Source organism: Telopea speciosissima, chromosome 2 (assembly GCF_018873765.1).
Source record: "Telopea speciosissima isolate NSW1024214 ecotype Mountain lineage chromosome 2, Tspe_v1, whole genome shotgun sequence".
NCBI classification, from domain to species: domain Eukaryota; kingdom Viridiplantae; phylum Streptophyta; class Magnoliopsida; order Proteales; family Proteaceae; genus Telopea; species Telopea speciosissima.
Window position 1 is genome coordinate 64,808,503 of NC_057917.1, and position 25,825 is coordinate 64,834,327.

Sequence of the window (25,825 nt, forward strand, 5' to 3'; positions counted from 1 at the left end):
CTTATAGATAGGTGGGAAAAAATATTTTTACCAACCAGTGGTGTAGAGCAAAGTAAGCACGATTGTGTGTAAATGCTAGAAAGAAACAAAAAGCAAAAACAGATTAACCTTAATGAGCGTATGAGGGGGAAAAAAAAAATCATTTATTGCGATAATAATGTACTTATAGATGATATAGGTGATGTTGAACAAGGGGAACAAGGGGAGTAACTTTTCAAGAGCCACCAGTTGAATTTCCGCAGAAAAGATCTAGCAAGGAGTGACAATCATCTACTAAGTATCCAACAAATCAATAAAGATTGATGAGCATACATTTGATTATTTAAAAGCTATGCAAAAGAATACAGATTCTTCTTAGCATAAGAACCATAGGGATAATTTGGTGAAGCTACTTAAGGGTCAAAGGTACAAACTTTGACCGGTGCAAAGTTGAATCCGTACCAAGACCAGATATTGCTCCTATTGTTGTTCATTGAGTTACTACCGTAGTGGTGCGGCTTGATAGATCCCTCCCGGAGAGACTCAACAAAAGCTGAAGATGGTGAAGATGGTGATGATGGCGACTGTTATGTAAGAATAAAATATGATTAAAAAAAAAAAAAGTTTTGTATGACAACCCATCTCTCTTCTCAATTCAAATAGAGGTGGCTAAAGAAAGGTGGTTTTCACTTAAGGCCGTGGATACATGTGCCATATGAGACACGGTTCAGCTCTCTCTCTGTTTTTCTATATAAAGGTGCGGGAGAGAACGATGAAGTACTAAACACACAGTGTGATATCCTCTCATCTTGATTCTGCGAGCATGAATGGAGAGAACCAAACCACAGAGTACTCTGAGAGAGAGATGTAGAGATGTGAGATGAGTCAAATGAGTGCTATGTGACACTTGATAACGGTGTGACGATGTTATCTTTGTCTAGAGAAGAAAAAAATGTAATACAATTCTTCATGTGTTTGTCAAGAGTACTGTAGAGAAATTATTCAAGAGTGATATTGCTCTTCATGTTTGTAACCCTCTAGCACTGTCTTGAAAATACTTATAATCTCATATTTTGACTAAATCATGTGATTTTTCCTCTTCACCTTGGAATGGTTTTTCCATGTTAAAATTTAATGTTCTTTTGTGGTTAACTTTATTTGATTTATCTTCATGATTAATTTTGTGCATTCTTCATTGTTGTAGATCTCCATTAACTTGCACATAGATGGGAAAATGTTTGTTTTTCTCAACAAATCCAACTACAGCAAGCACTAAATAAAAACTGGATCAAGTGACTAGTGTTATCCCCCAGCATCCTCCCCATGACTCAGAGGAACACAGTTCCCCTAAAATTGTGGGGTTTAAATTTTAATGACACAAGGGAATTATCTATGAAGGTGAAAATCCAACATGTCATAGAAAAATATATTAATAAACTCAAAGCCTGATTATAGATAAAGCACATTAATATTCACAGCATAGTACTTTAGTGTAATTTATGTATGCTAGTCTGTTGATCTCGTCCCAAAACTTAGACGGGAGAGCCAACATGTCGGCTGAGTTACACTTCCAACAATTAAGATGGTCTTAAGAGAATGAAATGAAACTATAGATATATGAACATTTTGAATCTTAACCAAGACAAGGATGAAAAGGAAAAATTTAAGGGGGCAAATTGTACAAATATCGTTCCAAGTAGGACGTGCAACAGTGCAAAGATTTATTTATTCGATGGTAGAACGAGATGAGCCACCACCTGAATCAGAGCTATTTTTCTTCGATATGGAGTCAAGGTTCTGGAAGCATCTTAATGGTCTGACGATTCTAATCTGTAAATTATACGAACAGAACAAAAAAGAAAAGCTGAACAACTATAATAATGAGAGTCGAACACATGGATATAAGCACCAAAAAGCACAAAGAAATCTTTCGTCAATCGATGCACTCCATAAGACATTACATATAGAACAAATGTGATATCCTGCTGAAACAGTAAATCATGAAAGTGTCCCAACCTTTTCACCCTGCACTTAATACCCTTTATTTTTTTTTGGTTGGGTATGAAACCAAAGAATCCAATGAAGAGAAAAGCTCAAATGAGAGCACTCTTCACCTGACTACCTCATAGTACAATTTTGCTAATGAGGGTGTAGTTCTACAAAACTGATGGAGGGAGTAGTCCCGCATGAAAGCCTTATTGCTCCATGCAATTGGTTACATCTTGAATTGGGAGGTCAAACCAGGCTGAGCCTGGAAGCCCCAGATATGAGATGAACCACAAGCACTAATGAAACTCCCTTTGACTAGTTAATCTACTTCGAACATATATACAAAAAAAAAACTCTTCTCCACCCTATCTACAGTGGAAACAATCACCATAAAGACCAATACGAGTTAGCAAGAGCAGTTTGTTAAGGGCTTCTGTATTATGAATTAGAGAGAGAGAGAGTACCAGCCAGATAACAGTCGCTAGGCGGCAGGGGACTGAGAAGTGAGAAAGAAGAGGAGAGGTAGAGGACAATCCAAGCCTGTCCCAAATTTTGCATTCAGATTTCAAAAATCAGCCAAAGCGCCTCTCTCTCTCTCTCTCTCTCTATATATATATATATATATGGAGAGATACAAGAAAAGCTTCCAATGCTCTGGGAGGGGTCTCTCAACCTGATAACATACTCATTTTCAAAGATGCAATGCCGTATTTCCCAAGAGGTGACACACTTCTACGAGAGAAATTAGGTGACAATTCTCCACAAATACCACAAAATAGGTGCACATTGGAGAAACAGGCGAAAAAGCAGAAGTGGGGGTGAAATGCATGGGGATTAGAAGGGGAGACGGAGGAAATGGACCAAAGAGATTTGTTGACTAGATTATTGGTTTAAATTTAATGGGAAACCTCAATGTGTTAATCGGATCTATTGTCATACATTATTACAAATACATAATCCATGGGATTTTTCAACCCTTGCCCAAAGCCCAGAATTTTTTGGGCAGGGCGCAGGCAAGTTCCATGTTTTCAAGCCCAGCTTGCACCCCCCTAATTTTGAAACTGCTTAAAGGGAAAAAAAATTTAAAAAAAAAAAAAGAATTAATCAGGTGTTCTCAGTGTGTCTTTTACATAATCCAAGAAATAAATATTAATTGTAAGGGGTCCAGAAAATGGAAGTACATCACGTGCAGAATGCTCACCAGAGGCTGCAGGTTATCTAACCCACCCTCTTACATCACTCTTATATTGTAATGAAGAAGAATAACTTCCATTCCACCAGGATTGATAAAGTATGCCCATATCAATTTGGTCATGACATGCAATAATTATTAGTGACACGTGGAGTCCATCATGATTGCCCATGTTAGTAAACATGGGTGAGTGCAACTTGCAAGTGACAGAGGACCCCACAAAAATCTTACTGATTAATTTTCAGTGCAAAATCAGTTGAAGTTCCTCAAAAGTGAGTTCAAAGTGATAATAAATCACAAAAATGTCACAAGATTGCATTACAGCGAAAAGGGAGTGGGAACCTCAATTACATCACCCACCCGCCACTCAACCAAGTCTAGCACGTGGCAAGCATATACTTTTGACAAATCAAATGTCACTAATGGTCATGATATAGATTTACTCATAAAAATATTTTATAGAATATGCAAGGGTGCGGAAAATACAGACCTTCCACCGACTGTTATGAATAAGATGGTTATTAATAGCCTCTAGCTTAGCAATTATTGCTCTGAACGTTGGTCTCTTTGCTGGTTTCTCACTCCAGCATTCCTCAATTAATCTGCAAATAGAATAAAACATTTAAGTTTTCCCAAACTGAAATCAACTACCAGAATAATCTGAGAATGGAGCAGAGTGCCAATTATCAGAAAAGAAGCCCATGGTAATGAAATGAGATGAGGGAAACACCAGCAAGAATTGAAAATTCTTGAAAAAGGATACAAGAAACAACATGGATAAGCACATAGTAAGACCTTACACAAAAAGAAACTTCAAGGAAGCAGACATACACAAACAAAAGCAGAAGTGAAATAGTTTGACATGTTAGTTAAGTCCTCTTTCCTGCTTATTTCTTCTTACTGGCGATAAATCTCTTTTCTGCACTCTTCATTTGAGAATTCAAACTTCCAAGGATTTTCATCCAAAAAGACTTGCATTTGTAATGTTTAAGCCATCGATATAACCATGACCTTTTCTTTTTTACCACAAGGACACTAATCTTTTTAGAATTTTGGCTATTTCAAATGCCATTTGAAACACCTTTTTTTCAGAAAAAGCATAATGTATCATTTTTCTAAGTCAATTCTCAGTAGAGATATTTCGTAAATGGCTCTTTAAGTTTAGGCTCCCTACACAGCTCTAAAGATCGGCACATGGCAGCTTAGTTGGCTCTCATATTTTGTGGACATGTCCATGTTCCCATCTGTTCATTTGGAAAGTTTCAATGCAAATACATTTTTAAAGAGGGGATGTAAAGCTTAGAAAAATAGTTGAAAAGCAACTTTAGTGACGGATTTATTGTATGAAAATTGGACGGTGAAAGTTCAATTCATGGTAAGTTACATGTTGCTAATCCAAGAGGTGTACCAAACAACTCGTAGCAAAAAAAAGATTTGAAACCAGTACCTGTGAAGTAGAAGAGAGAGGAGAAAACAGAGAAGAAGAAAGGAGAAGGATTACGGTGGGAGAAAAGGGGAGAGTCTCCTAGAGCCATGATAAGATTCAGAATTCCACTATCATGGTCTAGCCCCATCACTTATATTGACTCTTTGTAGGAAACCTACTAAGAGTCTAAATCTAATTACAATTAAGCAAATAACTAAAAAAACAAGTAAACAAGTAAAAGGAAACTACAACTACAACTCAACCACCACTCGACATAACCCAACGATTACTACTTAACAAGGACACACCCCCTCACGATAGTAACCTTTACACTCCCCCTCACAGTAGTAATCTTTAACACTCTCTCTCAAGCTGGATCATATATATACTAGGCTTCAGCTTGGAACAACAAAAATAGACATAACCAGCGAAACCCAACTTGAACAAATAACCATATGTAGAAGCCAGTAGTCAGCAACACCACATTCCAGTCGCAATACAATCATAAGCACCTCAACAATCAGCACTGCAGTAGAGGAAAAACCTTCGTGTCGAATAAATCCAGACAACAACGAGCAAAATAAGCGGCAGAGAATATCAACCGCAAGCCAAAATATCATAACAACATAATAAGTCGTTCTCAAGGAAGGCAAGTAGTAATCTTCACAAAAAAAAGACAGATAAAAGTACAATCACTGCGAACCACTGGCAAAAGTGCAGCATGGATTGCTGCGAACCACTAATAAAAAGTGCAGCATAGGTCGCTATGAACCACTGATAAAAGTGCAGCATAAATTGTTGCGAACCACTGATAATAGCATAAGGTAGTTTTGAACCACAAGTAACAACATAAGATTGTTGGGAACCACATAACACAGCATAAGGTTGCTGGGAACCACAAATAAGAATCTTGACGCTGAAAACCACAAGTAACCGTCTTCAAAGAAAATATGTTGTTGGTGACTAAAGCAGATAACACGAACAAATAATAAGAATAATAATCTTTAAATATCAGATGATAACTCCAATCTCCCCATTACATGTAGCACTACATGTGGACAAATAATGAAGGGGAAAAACCAAAGCATAACCCATCATAATATGGCAGCAATAACCAGCATGGCCAAAAAACAATAAATCCCATAATCAAGAGCAGCCACAATAGCATCAATAGCAGCAATGGATCAGATCAAAGTAGATAAAGAACTCCAATGCAGGACACAAACAGGGCAAAATAGTAATAAATTAATAACCCAAAACCAGAGAGCCTGATGCCCCCCAAATTTTGGTCAAATGCTCCTTGTAGACGATAACAATAATCCCCAAAATATTGAGTTGAACAGTATGCAGGTTACTAAGGAACCCAAGAAAAACTAATCCAATCTGGCAAATCTTTTGACTAAGTGTAATGATTAGTTAAACAAATATGACTGTTAAAAAAAATTGGTGCTAATCTGACGGTTGGATCTTCATATAAAGCACAGGCATATAAATAGTTGGTAACCAAGAGAAGAAACGTAATGGCAGCACTGTAAACATATCAAAAGAACCAAAGGGATGGGAAAAAATGTAATTTATCGCACGTTTTCAAGGGGAATGACAAACTTGTAATAAACCAGAATTTGAGAGGGTTTTAGGTAACTCAATAGGAGAGGACACATGGTTAGACTTGGAAGTGACTCAAAAAGAATGGTACGGGGTAATAAAGAAGAGAATAAGGGATATTTTGGAAACTGAGGATTTTTTTTTTTTAAAAAAAAAAAAAAAAAAGAGACTAGAAACAACCTAAAATTTGGTTGTCTTCAATCTTCAAACAACAGAACCAGTGGAAAACCAGGAGCTATTCGGATGAGAGAGCTCCCTCTAGGAGACACCAATCGACATAAGATTTCAAGCGAAGGATGCTACTTCAATATCCTCCTGAATGCAACCCCAGTGGATCCAGCATATAGCAAGCGAGAGAGAAATCAAGCATGGCGGTAGGGGTGAGACCAATTTTGTCCACTGCTCAAGAACTCACAATTCCAAGAAGGGTACAACCTAGGGATGTGTAGGTGGAATCGCCCAGAGGTAAGGATTGTTATCCCGAATTATAAAGAGAAAGAGAAGACAAGGGGACGTAAGAGTTTGATACCCAACTCTTGGACTGGGATATTGTCCAGAAACAGGGAGAAATAAAGGGAACAGCAACAACCATTAATCTTCAGAAAATAAAGGCAGAGAGAAAGCAGCATGGCACGAACAAAAACCCTTGTTTTATTCTCCATTAACAAGAGGTTTCATCATAAACAGAGGGCAGCAGTGGAAGAGAGGAGAAACAGCATCTGATGGATTTTTTTTTCCTCTTTTTCTTCTTCATGGCCCTAATACCAGGTACCAAAACAGGATCTGAAACCAGTACCTGCGAAGTGGAAGAGAGAGGAGAGGAGAGAAGAAAGGAGAGAGATTACGGTGGGAGAAAAGGGGAAAGTATCCTGGAGCCATTGATGTGGATCCGAGGTTCCGAAAACCTGTTTTAGATTGCTTATGGGCCCACCTGATTGAACAAAAGTAGAAGGGAGTTGCAAATTTGTAATATACCACAATTTTCAAGGGTTCACTCGGTAAGTAAAGAGGAGAGGATATGATAGGGAATAGTATTTATTGTTCAGGGACTAACTTGGTAGGGTCTCTAAAATATGGAAAAACTAGGATAAAGGAAGATGGGAGGGGTAATTATGCAAAGTTGAAATAGAGATAAAGAAAAAAGGGTAATTTATACGTACCTCCCTTGAGGTATCACGTAATTACAGATCCACCCGTGACCTTTGGATATTTACGCATGCCACCCCTGCTTTCCAAAATAATTAATAAGTAAACCCACTCCGTTAGTTGCGAATGGTAAGAGTGTTTTAGACATTTTATGACCAATATACCCTTGATAGGGTAGAATGACATTATTGTCCACTTCTTCTTCCTGGTTTGGAAAGGAGGTGAGGAGACATGTTGACCTGAGAAGACAACTGAAACAAATACCAGGCAGGGGGAAGTGATCCCCCTAAAGACAATCAAATCAGTCGTACAATTTGGGAGAAATCCCAAAATTGAGAAGCCTGTAAAACCCTGAAACCTGGTAAAATTGATCAGATAAGGAGAACCAGTTCTGCAGGTCTGGTTGACCTGAAATTAATGGTGAAGCAGTCCCATAAGATCCCAAAAAAAATAGAGAGATCAGTGGGGTGGAAGAGGAGTCCCATGGCCTGTTGATTCCAACCGAAAAGCACCCAAAACAGAGATCCAAAACATGAATAATCTGTTATTTACACTCGACTGCCCTATGCAACTCACCAGCCCTGCTCTGTCCACTGCCAATTATAAACTATAAAGTTATAATTGGAACACAATATTCTGATAAGTTGCTGAGGGACACAAATGAGACTACTCAGATTCAGATTAGGTTGTGTTTGGGAGAGAACTCTTGAGATCTAAATGTGTGATTGTTAGATCGCTAGGTCAGTCTTTGAGTTGCCCCTGAAAATTTATTTTTTGTTGTTTCTTTTGTTTCTGTATTCAATCCTCCATTTTTCAGTTTTTTAGTCAACCTCCTCCTGCGCCAACAGATGGCATGAACAGACTTGCTGGAATTGCCGAAATTGTCTTCTCCCAAATCCCAGATTTTCATCAGATATGATGCTCTCCATTGTCGCAGCTGTTATGTCCTTCACTTACTTTACCATCGTTCTTGGGCTTGGAATCGCTGAAGTTGCAGGTTTGAATTTTAAGTTCCTTTTGTCAAGCTTCCAAGCGCTGGGAGATATCACCTTCGCTAACTCATAATCGTTCTCATGAAATTCAAGACACAATCAAATCCCCCCCCCCTCTTCGGAAGCCAAGAGGACAAAAAAATGAGACCTTCGAAGACCATGGCTTTTAGGGTTTGCAAAAAAGGAGATCTCAGTAGCAACTTCTCCGTTTGGTTTATTCTTGCAAAACCCTAGAAATAATTGAAGAGGAGGTTTATTTTAGCAGGAAAGGCAATTTGGTCAATATATGATAAATTCTAATGCTTTTAGTCCCAGATTAACGGAGTGGGTTTACTAATTAATTATTTTGGAAAGCAGGGGAAACATGTGTAAATATCCAAAACTCATGGGTGGATCTGTAATTACGTGATATAACTCAGGGGAGGTACATGTAAATTACCCAAGAAAAAAAAGACTCACAGAGGAGAAGATGAGTCTTCTTCAACCTTACGACTTCTCAGCCAAATACGGAACAAGAAAACAGTGGTACAAGAAGTCATCGATTCTAGTGTCAGAACTCTTCAACAGATTTCAAATCGAACCAGGATTTTGGCGAAGACTCTCCAACTCAATGATCTATTAAAGGCAACCAAAGAACTCCTGGAACAACAAGGGAAGAGACAGAATCGAACGTCAGAAATCAGATCCAGAGGCAAAGTAACAACCAGCTGTAGTTGCTGGTCTGCAACTCACCACAGGAGGGGGGTTAGGACTGGGGTTTCAAGTGTTTAAATTGCCTAAGGGTAGGCTACCTCTGACGCAAATCTCAGGGCCAATCAATTGGGAATGGCGATTCACACCCAGGGAAGAGGAATTCAGTAACCAACGTTGCCATGGAGAAACAGGGAAGCAGGGGAAGGGTCTGAAATTGAGGAAGAAGAACTCAAGAGAGACAGAAAATAAAGAAAAAGAAATCGAAGAAGAGAAGGGAGAGAAGATCAGAAACGAGAGAGAGGGAGGAGGAGATATCACACAATCACCGTTCTTTGGCAACCACCAGTGAAACTCAATTTATTCATTCAATATCTCCAATCTAATGTTGATTACAACCCGTATTTAAAAGGGAATAAAAGACTCCTATCTAGACCAAACAATCATAAACCCATTTTGAAACTGAAATAAAACTTCAACTATCAAACTGAAATAAAATCCTAAATCAACTGTACCATTAATTAGCCTATTAAAACTAATACAGAAAATTACAAGATATAAACCCAATTGGACCCGGTTCATCTCGGTCTAGGTTGCTAGACGGGTCAAACCGGTTCAGCCACGAATCTGCATCAGCCATGATAGGATTCAGAATTCTACTATCGTGGTCTAGCACTCTAGCCCGATCACTTATATCATATTCAAGTAATTGAATCTTGGTAGGAAACCTACTAAGAGTCTAAGGCTGTGTTTGGTATGCGTTCTTAGAATGCATTCTGGGTCAAGAATGCATTCTGGAGTGATGGAAATGCTGTTTGGTATGCATTCCCGGTCTAAATTTCTAGAATGGATTCAAGAACAAGCCTCATTCTGGAATGCAACAAAACCCCTATTCTGCATTCTAAAATAAACTCGTTCTCTGAACTCGATTGTGAGCAGGGAGTAATCCCTAATAACCATTGGAGTATCGCGGTAATTCTCAACTTGACAAGCTGCTGTGAGATTCATTCTTCTGCAACGAATTCAATATTAGCCTGAACACTGAACCCTGAATCTTTCCAGGATGATGGCTGCAGTAATAGAATGGCATATCATGGCGGATTCAGAAAATTAAACCCAAAGCTACAGCTTTCTCTTCTCTTATTTGATCGATATTGTTCTGATTTCTGCCGTTGGACTCTTTGATCAGCGGAGGAAATCTTCTCGCCCCCAAAAAAGGAGAACCCTCTGGCACACACATACACAAACACAAGAGAGAGTGAGGTTGGGGTGGACTCATGCAGCAAAGCTCCAATGTTGCTGGTGTCTCTCTGGCGGACATGCTTCTCAAGGAATGATCAAGCAGGCCAAGATCTTCCACTATGGCTCCATTAGCTTGATCTCTGATCCTTCCCAGTCTGCCCACTTGACCGCCATGAAAACTGCTAAGCAAGCAGGTGTCTTGCTTTCCTACTGCCAGCTTCTCACTATGAGTCCCCACCATCTCTTCTTTTCCTCGCTCTTCAACTTCTCTCAAACCACCACTCTTATCTCTGGTATAGCTGTTTACTTGCTTTTAGTGATTGAGATTTTTTTTTTTTTTGATTGTCGCATATGAGATGTTTGATGAAATGCTTGACCATTTTAAAACCAAGTATGCATTTTAACTAATTATGTATCCAAACAGTGTTCCCATTCTTAATTAAGAATGTATTCTAGGTTCTGGGAAAGGGAATGCATACCAAACACAGCCTAAGTCTAATTAGAATGGAAGTAAATAACTAAAAGCAAGTAAACAAGTAAAAGGAAACTACAACTACCACTCCACATTATCCAACGATTACTACTCAACAAGGACACTCCCCCTCATGGTAGTGATCCTTAACACAACTCATGGTCATTTTAACCAAATCAACCCTTCACACGGCTCAAAATGGTGGATCATGAAGGAAAGGATCCATTCAACGCGTTCCCAATTTAAATACACTGAACAATCTCCATTGAGGTGTAAGCAATTCCGGTTTTATTTAAACAGTCCATTCAGCAAAACCATTACAATTTTCCTTTTAGAAACTAGACTTGAGATAAAAGATTAATATTAGAACATTTACTGTTGTAGTTGCACTCAGAAACATCATTAAGTGTATATACTAACATTCCCCTGTCAGAGAGCTAATGAAACAGAATAAGAATAATGTCATTTCTACAAGAAGCTAAGTTAAAAAGGTAGGAAACCTAAGGGGATTGATGTGGTAGGGGTGATAGCAGACAGCATAGTTATCAAGGCGGCAAGGCGACCATGGAGTTGGAGAGGGTCTAAAATCAAGGCGACACAACAAGGCGGCAAGGTGACCGCCTAGGCATCTAAGGAGCCTGGACGCCTAGGTGACGCCTTGATAACTATGACAGACAGGATAAAACTTAGAACCTAAGAGAATAAGCGATAGAACAAGATCAAGTAACCTTGTTTTATAGGAGATCACAATTATAAATGCATATTGTTAAGGATAAGGGTTATGACTAGACTATCTAGATTCGTTGTATGTTATGATAAGGACTGTGACCCAGCCTTATCCAACATTCCTTATTTGTAATCCATTATCCACTCAATAAATAATAACGGCCTCTTGTCATTCTAGACAAGCCAAATCATTCTCTTCTCTTCTCTTCTCAATTCGTATGCACCTCAAGATTAAATGAAAGCATTGAGCGCCAAATTTGAACTAAATGTGAATGGAAACAATTAAGCAAAATGTAGTGAATGTGAATGTTCACATCAGTCTAAATAAATATATGGGGAAAACAGTAAAGGGCCATTCATTTCCAGGTGAGAACCACGTAAAAGGAAAATTTTGAGGTAAATTCTTATTCTTTTCACATAGATTTTACCAGAAAATTTTCCTTTTATACCGTTTTCACCTGGAAATGAATGAAGAGCAAAGATTGCAAGAGAGTTTCCTGGGAAAAATCAATTTAAAGGAATGAGGTACAGTCAAATCAGGATCAACTAGGACAAAAGCAAGGCATTGGATTGAACTTTTATTGGTGCCAAGGTAATACCTACGAAAAGTCATTAACTCCAGGGAAAGGGCAAAGAATGGGGATTTATAATGGAACATACAATGCATTACAGACATATGATCTTTACACTTCAACCAGATTCAAGGTACTTAATAGGAAAGGTTTTATTGGTAAAGTAAGTCCAACAGGCAATCAAGTTTTTTCTGACCAATGAACAGGATTTAGCTGTGATAAAACAGCTTTTATGCAGGTTGGCAAGTTGGCCGTTATTCTATTCCATGAAGATGCATGCCTAGAATTCGTATTACCATACAGTTACAAAGGAACATAAAATTATCGAAGGTTGAGTATAGAAAAATAAACCATTTATCTACAGCAAGGTAGAACAAAGAAACTGTGAAGACTACAATATTGTCATAAAGAAAGTCTTAACCATATAACATTTTCTTTCATAAGTCCAAACAACACTTGAACTGGGGATGAAGAGAAGGAATTGAAGATCCATGTCTACGAACTAAAGGTGGGCCTAAAAGGAGAGATTTATACAAAAGCCTCCACCCTGCATGACTAGAATTAGTTACAACTCTATTACTGGACATAGAAACTACTTTGAAACCCAAGCACAAGTAAACACAAAAGTAAAGCCTATTTGGTCGCATCTAGGCCCCACTAGCATAAGAATCCAGAAAGGCTTACAGAAACTTTTTCTAAAAATGTACACTACTTCATGGAATTCCGTAAACTTTCTGCCCTAGGATTCCCAACATTAATGCTATGTATAATGGGATAATTGTATGAAAGAGTATCTGCTCCTTCTAGGGGAATCTAAAGGGAAATCGCAAGCATTAAAAAAAAATTTCTTTGTAAAATGATAATTCAAACAGCTATTAGAGTAAGACATCTTCTTCTATGGAAAGGTAAAAGACTAGGTAAGAGGGGAAAGCAGCTCAGAAAGCAATACATCAGACAAACTAAAGGTCTATGATGATCTTTATTGTATGTTAAGAACAAGGGATCGGAGATAGAAATACACAAAAATATGCCCCCTTTTATCCTTTATTCCTTTACCCTTTTATTTTTTGGGTGGGGGCCAGAGTGGGATTCCCAAATTAGCACATTCCAATGCAGCATGGACAACCATATTTGGATGGAGAGCAATATCAGGAAATGGACCTCCAATTCTCGATCTTACCAGAAGATTTGGGATTCCATTTCTTTTAAAATTAAAGCAAAGTTATCTTTTCCCTGCCCCCCCTTGGGATTCGGTAATATATTCATTTACCAAAAAAAAAAAGCAAAGTTATCTCTAGTTCCTCCTTCCAGTTGTTTAGAGACCCCAAGGAAGAGGCTCATTGTTGATTCTTGGGGTCTCTTTAATAGTCTAATGTATCTTTTTTTGCTTCGGCCTCCCTTAGCTAAGGCTTTGGCTGGCTGTCTTTTTCTTTTTCCCCTTCGGGGTCCTTTGTAAGTCTTTTTTCTCTTCTCTTTTGTCAATTTATTTATTCACCCGAAAAAAAAAAAATGCAGCATGGACAACACCCTCCATGCTGCCTCTGGTCCAGATCTGGCTATCGTTGGGTTTAGAAGTCAGGTGTTCCTATTATATGTACTGATGATTTGTTCTGGATGTTGTCGTTATGAAGCAGACAATACTTGGTTATCTCATGAACTAGACAATTGCATAACCCTGCCAAACCATATACCATTGGCATTACAGTTCGACATCTGGTTCTATAAAAATTGCGAAATGTCACAATAATATACAAAGCACCAATGGTTACTGTCAAGTACAGAGTTTTCAAGGAATACCACCAGAAGGGCTTACTCTTTTAATCCATGTGAATAATATTTTGCTGGAGCTCTAAAAGGTGGTCGCTTATTTGCACCATATGCTTTAGGAACTTTAGTTTCTGGTTCTGAAGAAAATGGTGGACAGCCCTCAATCATCTAAAGAGCAGCACAAAACATGTGTTATTATTTATCATGCCAATATCATCAATGAACTTTTTCCACAAAACATGGACCTTAACATCTCATATTCTTACCACATTAAGAATTTTCATCTTCTACAAGTGTAAAAACTCACTAAATAATCAATTTCAATATCGATCAATTCTAACTGGGAAATATTATAAGAAATAAAGAAAAACTGACATGTAGACCAGAAAGGGATAACAGTTCCAGCATTTCATTAAGCCCCCGTTTGGTTATATGTGAAGTAAGATTTTCTTCACTACCATGACATTAATTGAAATGGAAATATATATATATATAAAATAAATTTCCGATGTTTTTTTTTTGTTTTTTGGTTCAATGAGGTATTTGGTTGGAAGTAAAGTTGATGAGTGGAAACAAGTGGGAACCACAACAGGACAGAGTAAGAGTTGAAATTTTAGTTGTATTTCTTAAAGAAAAATGGAAAAAGCAATTGAAGATAAACGATAACCTCACAAGAAAAAACATGTGGGGAACATAAAAATTGCATTACAACCAACACGCACGGAAATTGATTGCTAATCACAATTCCTTGATTTTAATGCATTTATAGGCTATTTATACTCCCATTTTGGTTCACTTACTTCACTTTACCAAATAAATTTTTGTTTTACTTCACTTCACATTTAGCCAAACAGGGCCGAAGCAAATAACCCCATAAACAATCCTTTTTATTCAATCATAGTATAAAATTTCTATATGCATTGAACAGGAAAACTGTAAGAGAAAAAGAAACCACACATCATAAACTACTATAATTATAAGAAGGAAAACATTTTGAGAAATTTCATTTTCTAACGGATAGTAGCCACACATATTATAGCACATGTAATCCAAATGAAAAGGAATATAGTTACCTCTTGTAGAATTAAAGCAAATGAGAAGACATCTACTTTTGTATCATATTCTTCATTTCTATACACTTCAGGAGCCAAATACCGGCCTGTTCATGAGATAGAGTATCAAGATAGAAGTACATAGATAGAATATCATGGTAGAAGTAGATACTCACCAACGATGGTTTCAATTTAAGAAAATCACAATTAGAACAAATAATTTAGGAATGAAGTACACATAAAAACACTATACATTGTATATTTTATCAAAAGATTAAGCACACAGTTGTTTTATTAGATGCCATTAATCGACTGTGTAAGCAAAAGTAATTAAAATATTCATCTCAAGGATAACAAGATTAATTTGCATTCTCTTGATGTTGACATTTTTTAAAGTATATATATTCTCAATGGTTACTAAGCCCCAATAGTTCTAAGCTATGCTACATGAATATCAGAATCCAACAATAGCAATAGGAAACTTCCTCGAAAGGAATCTTAATTATTAATAACTTTCACATAAGTGCACAGTGCACCCTCATCTATTACTTTTCCGGTTGCAAGGCACATTTTATGGGGATTAAAATTTATCTAGACTAATTAAAATTTTGATGCCAAGTTTCCTTCTTTTTCTAATGATATCAGAAAACATTAGTTTTTTCATTTTATTTGGTATCTATGAACAGTTTCTTCTAGTTAATTTTATCTTTTCTAATAATTAACCAGCACTAAGGGTACAATGAGAGAAGGATAAGAATGAAAGTTGAGCAGAAAGGGCCAGGAGACAAGTGTCATCGCTTTGATACCATGTAATAATATCTGAACAAGAGAACCAGTGATCAGAAGAGAAGAGAATGGATGGAAAGGGGGACTGTCTAGAGAAGAAGAATCGATAGTACTAGTGGATTTACCCCCCAGGTAAGGATCTTGTGATTGGAAAGTGACTATGGACACAGAAATGGACACCTTATTATCTCAACAGACATGGACTCTAGTGGATTTACCCCCCAGGTAAAGATCTTGTGAAGTGTCACTGGGTGTACACCATAAGTACAACCCCAATAGTACTATTGAACATCTCAAAGCACGGCTGGTTGCAAAAAGGTACACTAAGACTTACGGCGTCAACTATTTTGAGACATTTTCTCCCGTTGCCCGTCTGAATTCAGTTCGTGTTCTCATACCCTGGTCCGTCAATTTGAACTGACCTCTTTATCAGATGGACATCAAGAATGCTTTTCTATATGGTGATCTACGGGAGGAAGTCTACATGGAGCAACCTCCTGGGTATGTTGCACAGGGGGAATTTTACCAGAGTTTCCATGTTACACAAGGCTATCTATGGGTTGAAGCAGTCCCCTCGATCCTGGTTTGACAAGTTCAGCATTGTTGTTACTCAATGTGGGTTTTCTCAGTGTTATTCTGACCACTCTGTCTTTATACGGTGCAAGGACTCCAAGGTCGTGATATTAGTAGTTTATGTGGATAATATAGTCATATCCGTGGATGATGTATCTGGAATTGCAACAGTAAAGTTATATCTACACCAGCACTTCTAGATGAAGGACTTAGGTCCTCTCAGTTATTTTCTCAGAAGGGGATTAGTCTGTCACAAAGGAAGTATGCATTAAATCTCCTATCTGAAACAGGTATACTTGCTTCCAAGCCTGTCGACACTCCTATGGACCCCTACCAAAAGCTTGGCACTGATGATGGCGAAAACCTTGAAGACAAGCACCAGTATTGGAGACTGATAAGCAAGCTTATTTATTTGACTATTACTAGACTGGATATATCATTTGTAGTTGGTGTCATCAGTCTTTATGCAATCACTTAAGAAAATTCATTGGGAGGCAGCCTGTCGAATTTTAAAGTATTTGATTAGGTAGGGTTCTCTGATGCTGACTGCTGGGCTGGTGCTACTAGTGATAGAAGATCTACCACAGGATATTGTACCTTTGTTGGAGGAAACCTAGTCACTTGGCGAAGCAAGAAGCATATAACTATAGCTAGGTCTAGTACTGAGGCTGAGTATCAAGCTATGAGTCATACTGCAGCTGGACTTATGTGGCTGCAGTCACTACTCCAAGAGTTGGGGTTTCCAATCACCTCTCCTATGAAGATGTTCTGTGATAACCAAGCTACTATCTACATTGCTAATAATCCAGTGTTCCACGAAAGAACCAAGCATATTGAAGTTGATTGTCACTTTGTGAGAGATGCCATCATGAATAAACTAATTGCTATTCCATTTGTCTCCTATGCTGATCAGCTTGGTGATTTGTTTACCAAACCCCTGTTTGGCCCTGCATTCCGGAAAGGTTGTTCCAAGATGGGCGTGGGTGATGTATGTTCCAGCTTGAGGGGCAGTGTTAATCCGTGGGATATTCTATCTATACCACAATAGGGGGAGTCCCTCTATCGTGGGTTGCTTTTTTGTTTCCTTATTTCCTTATTTCCTAGTTAGTTTAGGGTTCTACAATTAGTTTATTGTTTACTTTTCTGGTTTCCTAGTTAGAGTAGGAACCTGTCTATGTAATCAGCTTTTCTATAAATATAAGGGAAAATTACACTGCCACCCCCTGAGGTTTGTACTAAATACAATGCGACCCCCTATGTTTTCAAAATATACACCCAGCACCTTTTAAGTGGACGGTGTCAAGTATAAAATTTAAATGACAATTTTGCCCTTCAATTAATATAACCCTATTCTAATTTTTTGTTTTTCTAACATAAAAAAGTGGGGCCCACCACTATTTCTTCCTCCTCTTCTTTCTTCTTCTTCTTCAACCACCGCCCCACCACCATTGCAACCTTCGTCCTACTCCTCAGGTTTCTGTAGCTGAGTAGGAGAGATCATTCATTTGATTTCAAAATAAGAATTATGGTTGCTTCTAAATTTTCTGTAGAAGAAGCCGAAAAGATCACTACAAGTTAGGACTTGGGAGTTTTGCTTTTGGAGTTCGTTACAGTTACCAGAAATGGCGGAGTAATTTTTGCCAACTTCTACCAGTCGATTCTTCTACATATTCTTCAGCGGAGAACGCAGGTTCCGGTGACCAGCAATGGTTTCAGACTTCAATCTCATGGCAGGGGAACTGGTTGGGGGCAGGAATCTAGGTTTTGAATCGCCCCAGGGAGGCAATCTAATCCCTGCCGCTGCAAGATGAGTCTGAGTTCATCTTTATTTATGTTTTAGAGTTAAGAGTCAAGTTTTGATCCAGTTTCAAAATAGGATTAGGATTAGGAGTTGTTTTCCCTTTATATACTTGGCTGTTCCCAACGATTAAGAGTTGGATTTTGGAATAAAAATTTGGTTGCATACAGTTTCTCTTCCCTAATCTCTGTAATTCCCTTACTTGCTGGTTTGAGGCAGAAGCTGGAACCCAATCAATTTCTCTCTTTCCTCTCTCGTTCTCTCTAATATTTGGGGTATGTGTGTCTTTTCCTTGAGTGATTACAACCCAAGAGTCGCCCTTGCCATAAGCTTGCCTGTTGAAAGAGCCACATCGAAACCAGGTTCTAGATTTATCATGCCGTTGGACTGAGTTGCAGAATAAAATAGTTGTTGTTGATGGAATATATCACTGCTTTTATCACTTGCATTTGCTAGGGCTTGGGGTTTCGATCGTTGCCCCAAACTTGCAGAGCCAACAATCCACTGGTTGAAGAGTTCTCTTCTGGTACTGGTAGCATTTAGAACTCTTCAGCTGGGTACACCTTTTTTGAGTAGTTCTCTTCTGATTTCCTTCCTTTTTTTACTGCAATTTCTGGCGAGTCACCGTCGGTGATGGGCTTGAAGATGGCCTGAGGCAGATTGCTAGAACCCTAAATCACCCGTGTCGGATTCGAGTAGCAGGGGAAGGGGGTGTGAAGTTGGGCTGCCCTATGGATAAAATGGTAAGTTCACACCCTATTAAGGGTATATTTGTCATTTTAACACATCAATGGCCAACACGTCAACAACTAACAGGAATGCTCTAATGGAGTGGGGCTGAGTGTAACAAGTATCCTAAACTCAGGGGGTCAAGGTGTATATTTTGAAAAAACAGGGGGTCGCACTGTATTTAGTACAAACCTTAGGGGGTGGCAGTGTAATTTTCCCTAAATATAATCGATAGAGGGGGAGGCTGGTTATTGGTTATTAGACTCTCTAGCAGGCTCCCCACTCTACTTTATTCTTTTTCCTCATTGCTGGTTATATTCCCTGGTATTGTTACATATGTGATATGACCCTTTAATTTTAAAAATCTCATCGAAATTTTGGGTCATCAATCAGTTATCACATAGGCATCAGCTAGCCAATGCATCGTCTTTGAGAAGCCTAAAAACCTGGACATTAACCCACCAGTTCAATAAACTTGGACAGCATAAAACAAAGACCTCCAACACAAGCCATACAAAAACAAATTCGAAAAATACCTTGTGGGACTAATAAATAGGACAACTACTACCACATGTACAACACTTGAGTCCTAAACGAACACACAATAAAATCCACAAAAGCAATCATCCATTAGTAACATGGAGTTCAGCAAGATCCAACTGGGAACCATGCACTTATATCCTTCTTCTCCAAACTACTTCCATAACGACACACTACATAGGGACAGTTCAAGTTCATGGATGATTCCATATCAACAATTACCAAATATTTAAATATAAATATGAATATCTTCATGAAGAATCTAGATTATCAAAGAAAAACAACAAAATAGGATAACTTTGGATAATAGCAGACTTACTATCCCCCTCTATGCTGCACATTTGAGGATTTTCCTTAACAGTATTTGTCACTTTGAGCAGCTTGCTAACTCCAAAGTCTGCAACTTTTAGATGTCCAGAATCATCCCGCAATATATTTCTGTTATCTTACTCGTAGACCAAAAAAAAGAAATTCCAACAGTCTCAGAGCATTAAGGTAGAACTAGAACAAATTATATTATAAAATATGAAAGTTTCACATGAGAATTTCAAGAAAATAAAAGCAACTGAACAAATGAGAACTTACGAAGGCTCAAGATCACGGTGAATTATAGCTTCAGGCTTATTCTCATGCAAATAATTCATTCCCCTGCAAAATAAACAAAGAAATTCCAGCAATAAGAAACAGCAATGATTCATAACAGTTCATGAGGTACAATGTAGAGTGACCTTTGAGGTTCATGCAATCCACACTTTTTTAGAACTAATAGTGCAAGGTTTTAAATTTAATTTTGGGTCAAGTATGATGTGAAACATCAAATGATTCATTAATTACAACGTAGAGAGTGGCCTTTCAGGATCTAGCACCACAGAGCTTGCAATCTGCCTTATTTTAAAACTACCGGTACAAGGATTTTAAATTTAAGCATTTTTCAAGCATTTGGCCCATGTGGGAAATAGAAGTATTTTGTGGAAATACATCAACATGTGTGGACATATAGTAAAAATCATGGAAATGAAGATACAACGTAATGATCATAATTTTCAAAGGACCTTCCAGTGATAGAACAAACATTAGTACACCCCTAGGAACAATAACAGAAGCAGAACAAGCATCTACAATGTAAGGAAATCAATAGATAGGGGCATAAGTTCTCACGCATGCATAGAATAGTAAGGTTTACATATAATATGCAAGGTCTATAGAATTAACAAGTAATCAAGTACTATCTGTTAAATCTATTTCTTTCTTGCAATATTTAAATTTTTTATAATTTTATATTTATTTAGAGTTTAGACCACTTATTGAAAACAGAAACTTGTATTAATAATTTAATATACACATGAAATATAAGAAGAAACAGAAAAGAAAATGGACAATAATTCCAGAAAAGATCTCCAAAATCTATAAAATGACTTATCCCATTGTTTGATCACTGTCTATGTTGAAGCTGTATCTCATCAACTTTACAAAATTCTTAAAAGTAAGACACACACCTTTAAGTAGTGCCAGGTACCATTCTATGGTGGAAAGAATTTTTCGAAGGTGTGTTTATTTTTCTCTTTTAAATGCTTTACAAATAGACCAAATGGAAACATCATACAGAACCCCCATGTCGAAAAATAAATAAACAAATAAACAGTACAGTGATGCATTTCTCTATCTTACAGATAATGTATGCTATTGTCAACCAAAATGATGAACTTTTTTACCGTTATTGTCTTTAACAATGCATGAATATTTAAGTTGCAATCTATAAAATCAGGCTTCACTTGTTAATTTGTTTGCAATGGCAACAAAAGAAGAGAGGGGAAACCCAGCACATAAGGTAGGTAATGGACCTTGAAATATCAAGAGCAAATCTGATTGCTGTCACCGGCTTTAATGCTCCTTTTCTTTTCAAGAATGCATAGAGATCTCCCTGCACCGACATAGGCAAAGTAAATTCAAGTTAAAGCTGAGTTTTGCTTAGCAAATGAAACAAATAAATATAAAGACCGAAATATACACCGCCTTCTCTTTTTTCCATTTAAAATTTCACACATAAATGAACCAATAATTGAGTCATATATATATATACAACAACAACTCAGCCTTATCCCAACCATAGTATTAAATCTCATCTCGGAAGGCCATTTTGGCCAGACCGCAATTTCCGAGATACCGAAATTTGGGCCAAATTTCACCGAAATATTGTATTTTTTCTATGAGTTTTGCTTGGCCATTCGGGTGTAAAATGCCAAAATGACCGAAATTTCGACGAAACCATGCATTTTCTAGACCGAAATTTCCAAAATATTCCTCTCTTTTTTTCGACATAGCATCTCATCTCGGCCTGGCCGAAATTTCGATGAGATTTTGAACTCTGATCCCAATTAAATGGAGTCAGCTGAATCGATACTTGCCCTCCCCACCCCCCAATCAGTTCTATTCGAGGAATCGAGGTCATACTGAATACAACTTACAAGGCCTAAATTATGCATATCTTTCCTCACTACATCTCCTAAGGTAAATTGGCCTGCCCGGCTGCCCCTAGCTCTTTTAGTTCCTTCAATCGGAATAAAGCCAGTCCTTCGTACTGGAGCATCCCAAGGCCTTCGATGTATATGGCCATGCCACCTCAAACAACTTTGTCATAGCTTACCAAATATCGTGGCTACTCCCAAATTAACTCTAACATGATCATTCCTTACTTCATCTCCGCTACACTCAGTTTATCTAGATGATGTTTCTTAACTACACAACACTCCGTACTATCCATCATAACCGGTCATATGACTGTCCTATAAAATTTTCCTTCAAGCTTTAAAGGAATACGTCGATCCACACAACACTCCAGACACACCTCTCCACTTCATCCATCCTATTTTAATTCTCTGTGAAACATCATCTTCTATATCACCTTCTTTATTTATGATTGAACCCAGATACCTAAAATAATCACTTTGGGGAATCTCCCTCTCATCAATTCTCACCATCTCATTTTACGTCCTAGTGTCACTAAAATTACACAACATATACTCCATCTTCATTCTACTTATCTCATTTTCTGTCCTAGTGTCACTAAGGCACCTTTATATGTATGTATATATATATATATATATGTTTGCGTCCATCCTACATACATAAATAAATAAAAATATATATTTATATTTATATATATTCGCTACCATTTCACCTAAAAGCTCGAATTGTTAGGGAAGGGCAGCGTAAATGCATACATCAACACTCCCCTGCATGTGCAAGACAAGATCACATGGTCCTTGCACGTAGAGCTCACATGGCATTTCCTTTATGTGGCACCGAGGAAGAAGAAATGTCAGGAAAAACTCTTCCAATGCACTTCCCAGGAGTCGAACACTTGACCTCCCTGCTCTGATACCATGTTCGCGACCATTTCACCTAAAATCTTGAACTGTTAGGGAAGGGCAGCATAAATGTATACATCAACATTATATATATATATATATACATTATACATGTATACACACACACACACACACACACACACACACACACACACACACATTATAACAGAAGCTCTTTATTTGCTTAGGAGGCTAATGGAAAGATTTAGAGAATGTGAGGAGGATCTTCATACGGTCTTTTATTGACTTAGAAAAAGCTTATGATAGAATCCCTAAAGAGTTAATTTGGAAAGTGTTAAAGAAGAAAATTATTTTGAGTAAATTTATGGACATGGTTAAAGATATGTATAATGGTGTAGTGACTAGCGTAAGAACTATGGGGGCAGGGTAGTGAATTCCCAATTACAGAAAGAGCATCCAGTGCACGAGGCTCCCGCTACAGCAGGGTCTGGGAGAGGCAAATCTACGCAGCCTTACAGCCCTTACCCCTTGCTTCGCAAGAGAGGCTGTTTCCAAGTTTTGAGCCCACATATTTGTTTGCGCTAATCACAGACACGCTGGCTAGACACATTCAAGATCAGATACCTTGGTGTATGCTTTTGCTAATGATATTGTTTTGATGGATGAAACAAAGGCAGAGATAAATAAAAAGTCTGAATTATGGAGATCAACCTTGGAATCAAAAGGTTTTAAACTAAGTAAAACAGAGTATATGGTGGTACATTTAGCAACAATTGGGCTGAAAGTGAGGTGGTGGAAACTGATGATAGAGAGATACTGTAAAGTGAAAAATTTAGGTACCTGGGTTCAATGATAAATCAATAAGAGGAAATAGAGGATGATGTTGCACAAAGATTTAGAATAAGGTAGACGAAGTGGAGGGATGTGTCCGGAGTGTTGTGTGATCGATGTAATCCTTTAAAACTCGAAGGAAAATTGTATAGGACAGTTGTACGACCAGCAAAGATGTATGGAGCTGAATGTTTAGTAGTGGTAAACAACATATAAACAAACTTAGTGTAGCTAAAATAAGGATATTGAGATGGAACAGTGGTAAAACTAGAAAAGATTAATAAGAAATGAACAAATTAGATCTAATTTATGTTAGCAAAAATGAGGATGTTGAGAAAGTCATTTGAGATGGCATGGACATGTGCAACGGAGACCTATGAATGCTCCAATATGAAGGGGTGAGTTGATTCAAATTGAAGGAGCTAAAAGAGCCAAGGCTAGGCCTAAAATGACTCTAAGAGAAGTGGTAAGGAAAAACATACATAGCTTAGGACTAGTAACAAGTATGGCTTTGAATAAAGCTGATTGGAGAAAAAGGATTCATGTAGCCGACCCCCTTTAGTTGGGATAAGGCTAAGTTGAGTTGAGTTCAAAAAAGAATTGGGATAATGAGGTTCAAACCTTCCTTCATCTATCTGGCTATGCTAATGCATTGCCTCAATTTAATTATAATTTTGAGAACCCCAGCAGGCCTGCCAACCAAAGCAGAGGAGAACCAGAGCTAGAAACCCTAATGGTATGGTTGTAAAGAAACCCAATCAAACCAATGGAATATGTACAGTCAAATCGTTTCTTGTTTTATTGGTACTTTTTTTGTTGGGAACAAAATACAGTTAAACCAGGTCAGACCAAATCCAGCCCCTGGTGTTCAGTGCTAGTCAAGTTTTCAGAAGAATACCTTCACCTTTTAAAATCTCCTTACACTCATATTACTTGATGAGCACATTTATGTGTGAAATCTTAGGGCATAAAGTATACATTTTACCACATTGGACAGAGTTACTTCGGTGCTTTCTTGTGCTTTTCAGGTTTTAGGTGAATTCTTGTGAAAATTGAGCAAAAGATGCTAAGCATAGCCGGAAGCGCCTAGGAGTCAAGAAAATCAAGTTTGGATTGAGCACTGAAAGAATCATGCCAACCAATCAAATTTGAATGTGATTACAGTGGGCCCCTTAGCATAATTTTGAGGTGTTAATAGTATGGATGCGTAGCCCGTCGAGTCAGCTTCGTAACGGTTCAAACGGCACTTGATTCCAAGTTGAAACAAAGAAGTTACGGTCGTTTCCGTGGATAGGGGTTAATTTGTAATTATTGACAGTCAGCCGGGGACAAAGTAAAGCAGAAGTTCAGATTCCAAGGACCTTAGCACAATTATTAGAAGTTATCTTTCTGTCAGCCGAATGATTCCATTTGGAAGGCTCTGGAGCAGTCCAACTTCAACTTGAGATATCTTGGGCTCCCGAACTCCAAATTGGACGAAATTTGGGTCTATTTTGGGTGATTTTTCGTAAGGAATACAACAGTGAGGCCCATATAAGCATCCCATGCTCCACGTTTTTTGAAGGACGGATTTGATATTTCATTAATTGTGAGTGGAATCCTAGTCATCACCCTTGCTCTCTCTCTCCTCCAACTTTTCAAGTGCACTTTTGGTATTCTACTTGGGATAGATTTCTTTTGAAAGATATTCTCTCATCTATGGAAGGTTGAAAAGTCAAAGATGCCTTGATCTCATTGCTTGGAGAAGACACCTACAAAGAAAAGGAAGCACAAGTTAGAATTAGAAAGTCACTTTTTAATAAATAGAAGGTTTATGTATCTAGGATTCTTTTCTCTCCCTCTTTCTATTTTTTTTCTTTTTTCTTGGGATTCAAGGCATTGTAAAGGAGGAAGGAGAAGAGAATATTCTCTTTTCATAGGGAATATTTCTCCTACCACTTCCCTCTTCTCTCTTCTCCCTTCCCCCTATAAATACCCCTTGCCCTTTGGGTTGTAATAAGTTAGTTCTAGTTCAGTTTTTTAAGTTAGTTTTAGTTTAGCTTTAATTCAGTTTTTAGTTCAATTAATTAGTGAAATTTCTTCTTCTCTTCTTCTAGTTTTTTGCTTTCTCAGTTCTAGTTTGATTTCATGCTTGCAATTCCATGGTTGTAATGCTTTTGATTCATGCTTTAATTTTATGTCTTCAATATGGTTGTAATAATTCTAGTTTAGTTTCAAACTTTCTAGTCTAAGTTCCTAAGTTGATGACAAAACTTGGAGATTTAGAAGAGGAAGCCAGGCTCTTCAACTACAGGTTTTTACTCTCTAAACTCTTAAACTCATTCTCCCTCTCTTCTATCCCATTCTCTCTTCTTCTATCTCATTCTCCTTCTTCTTCTTTTGTTTTTTT

The 25,825-nt window shown here is 37.7% G+C and overlaps 1 protein-coding gene and 1 long non-coding RNA gene across 3 annotated transcripts in view; one reads left to right on the forward strand and one right to left on the reverse strand.

The window, feature by feature from the left end:
* Positions 1–1,350: 1,350 nt before the first annotated feature.
* LOC122652649 (integrin-linked protein kinase 1-like) overlaps positions 1,351–25,825 on the reverse strand; it is a 39,577-nt gene continuing 15,102 nt past the window's right edge. The window contains exons 6-12 of one of the 2 annotated variants that reach the window (XM_043846450.1): positions 21,118–21,197; positions 19,862–19,924; positions 19,575–19,714; positions 14,872–14,957; positions 13,845–13,966; positions 3,651–3,762; positions 1,351–1,809 (exon numbers count right to left, since the gene is read on the reverse strand). In XM_043846450.1, the coding sequence (XP_043702385.1) occupies positions 1,705–1,809; positions 3,651–3,762; positions 13,845–13,966; positions 14,872–14,957; positions 19,575–19,714; positions 19,862–19,924; positions 21,118–21,197 (708 nt within the window). In that variant the 3' untranslated portion in view covers positions 1,351–1,704. The remainder of the gene's footprint in view (positions 1,810–3,650; positions 3,763–13,844; positions 13,967–14,871; positions 14,958–19,574; positions 19,715–19,861; positions 19,925–21,117; positions 21,198–25,825) is intronic. The other variant, XM_043846451.1, reaches the window with a different exon arrangement.
* Positions 5,219–5,846, forward strand: LOC122652659. The gene is made up of 2 exons (XR_006331627.1): positions 5,219–5,272; positions 5,337–5,846. It is a non-coding gene; the product is annotated as an uncharacterized LOC122652659 (long non-coding RNA).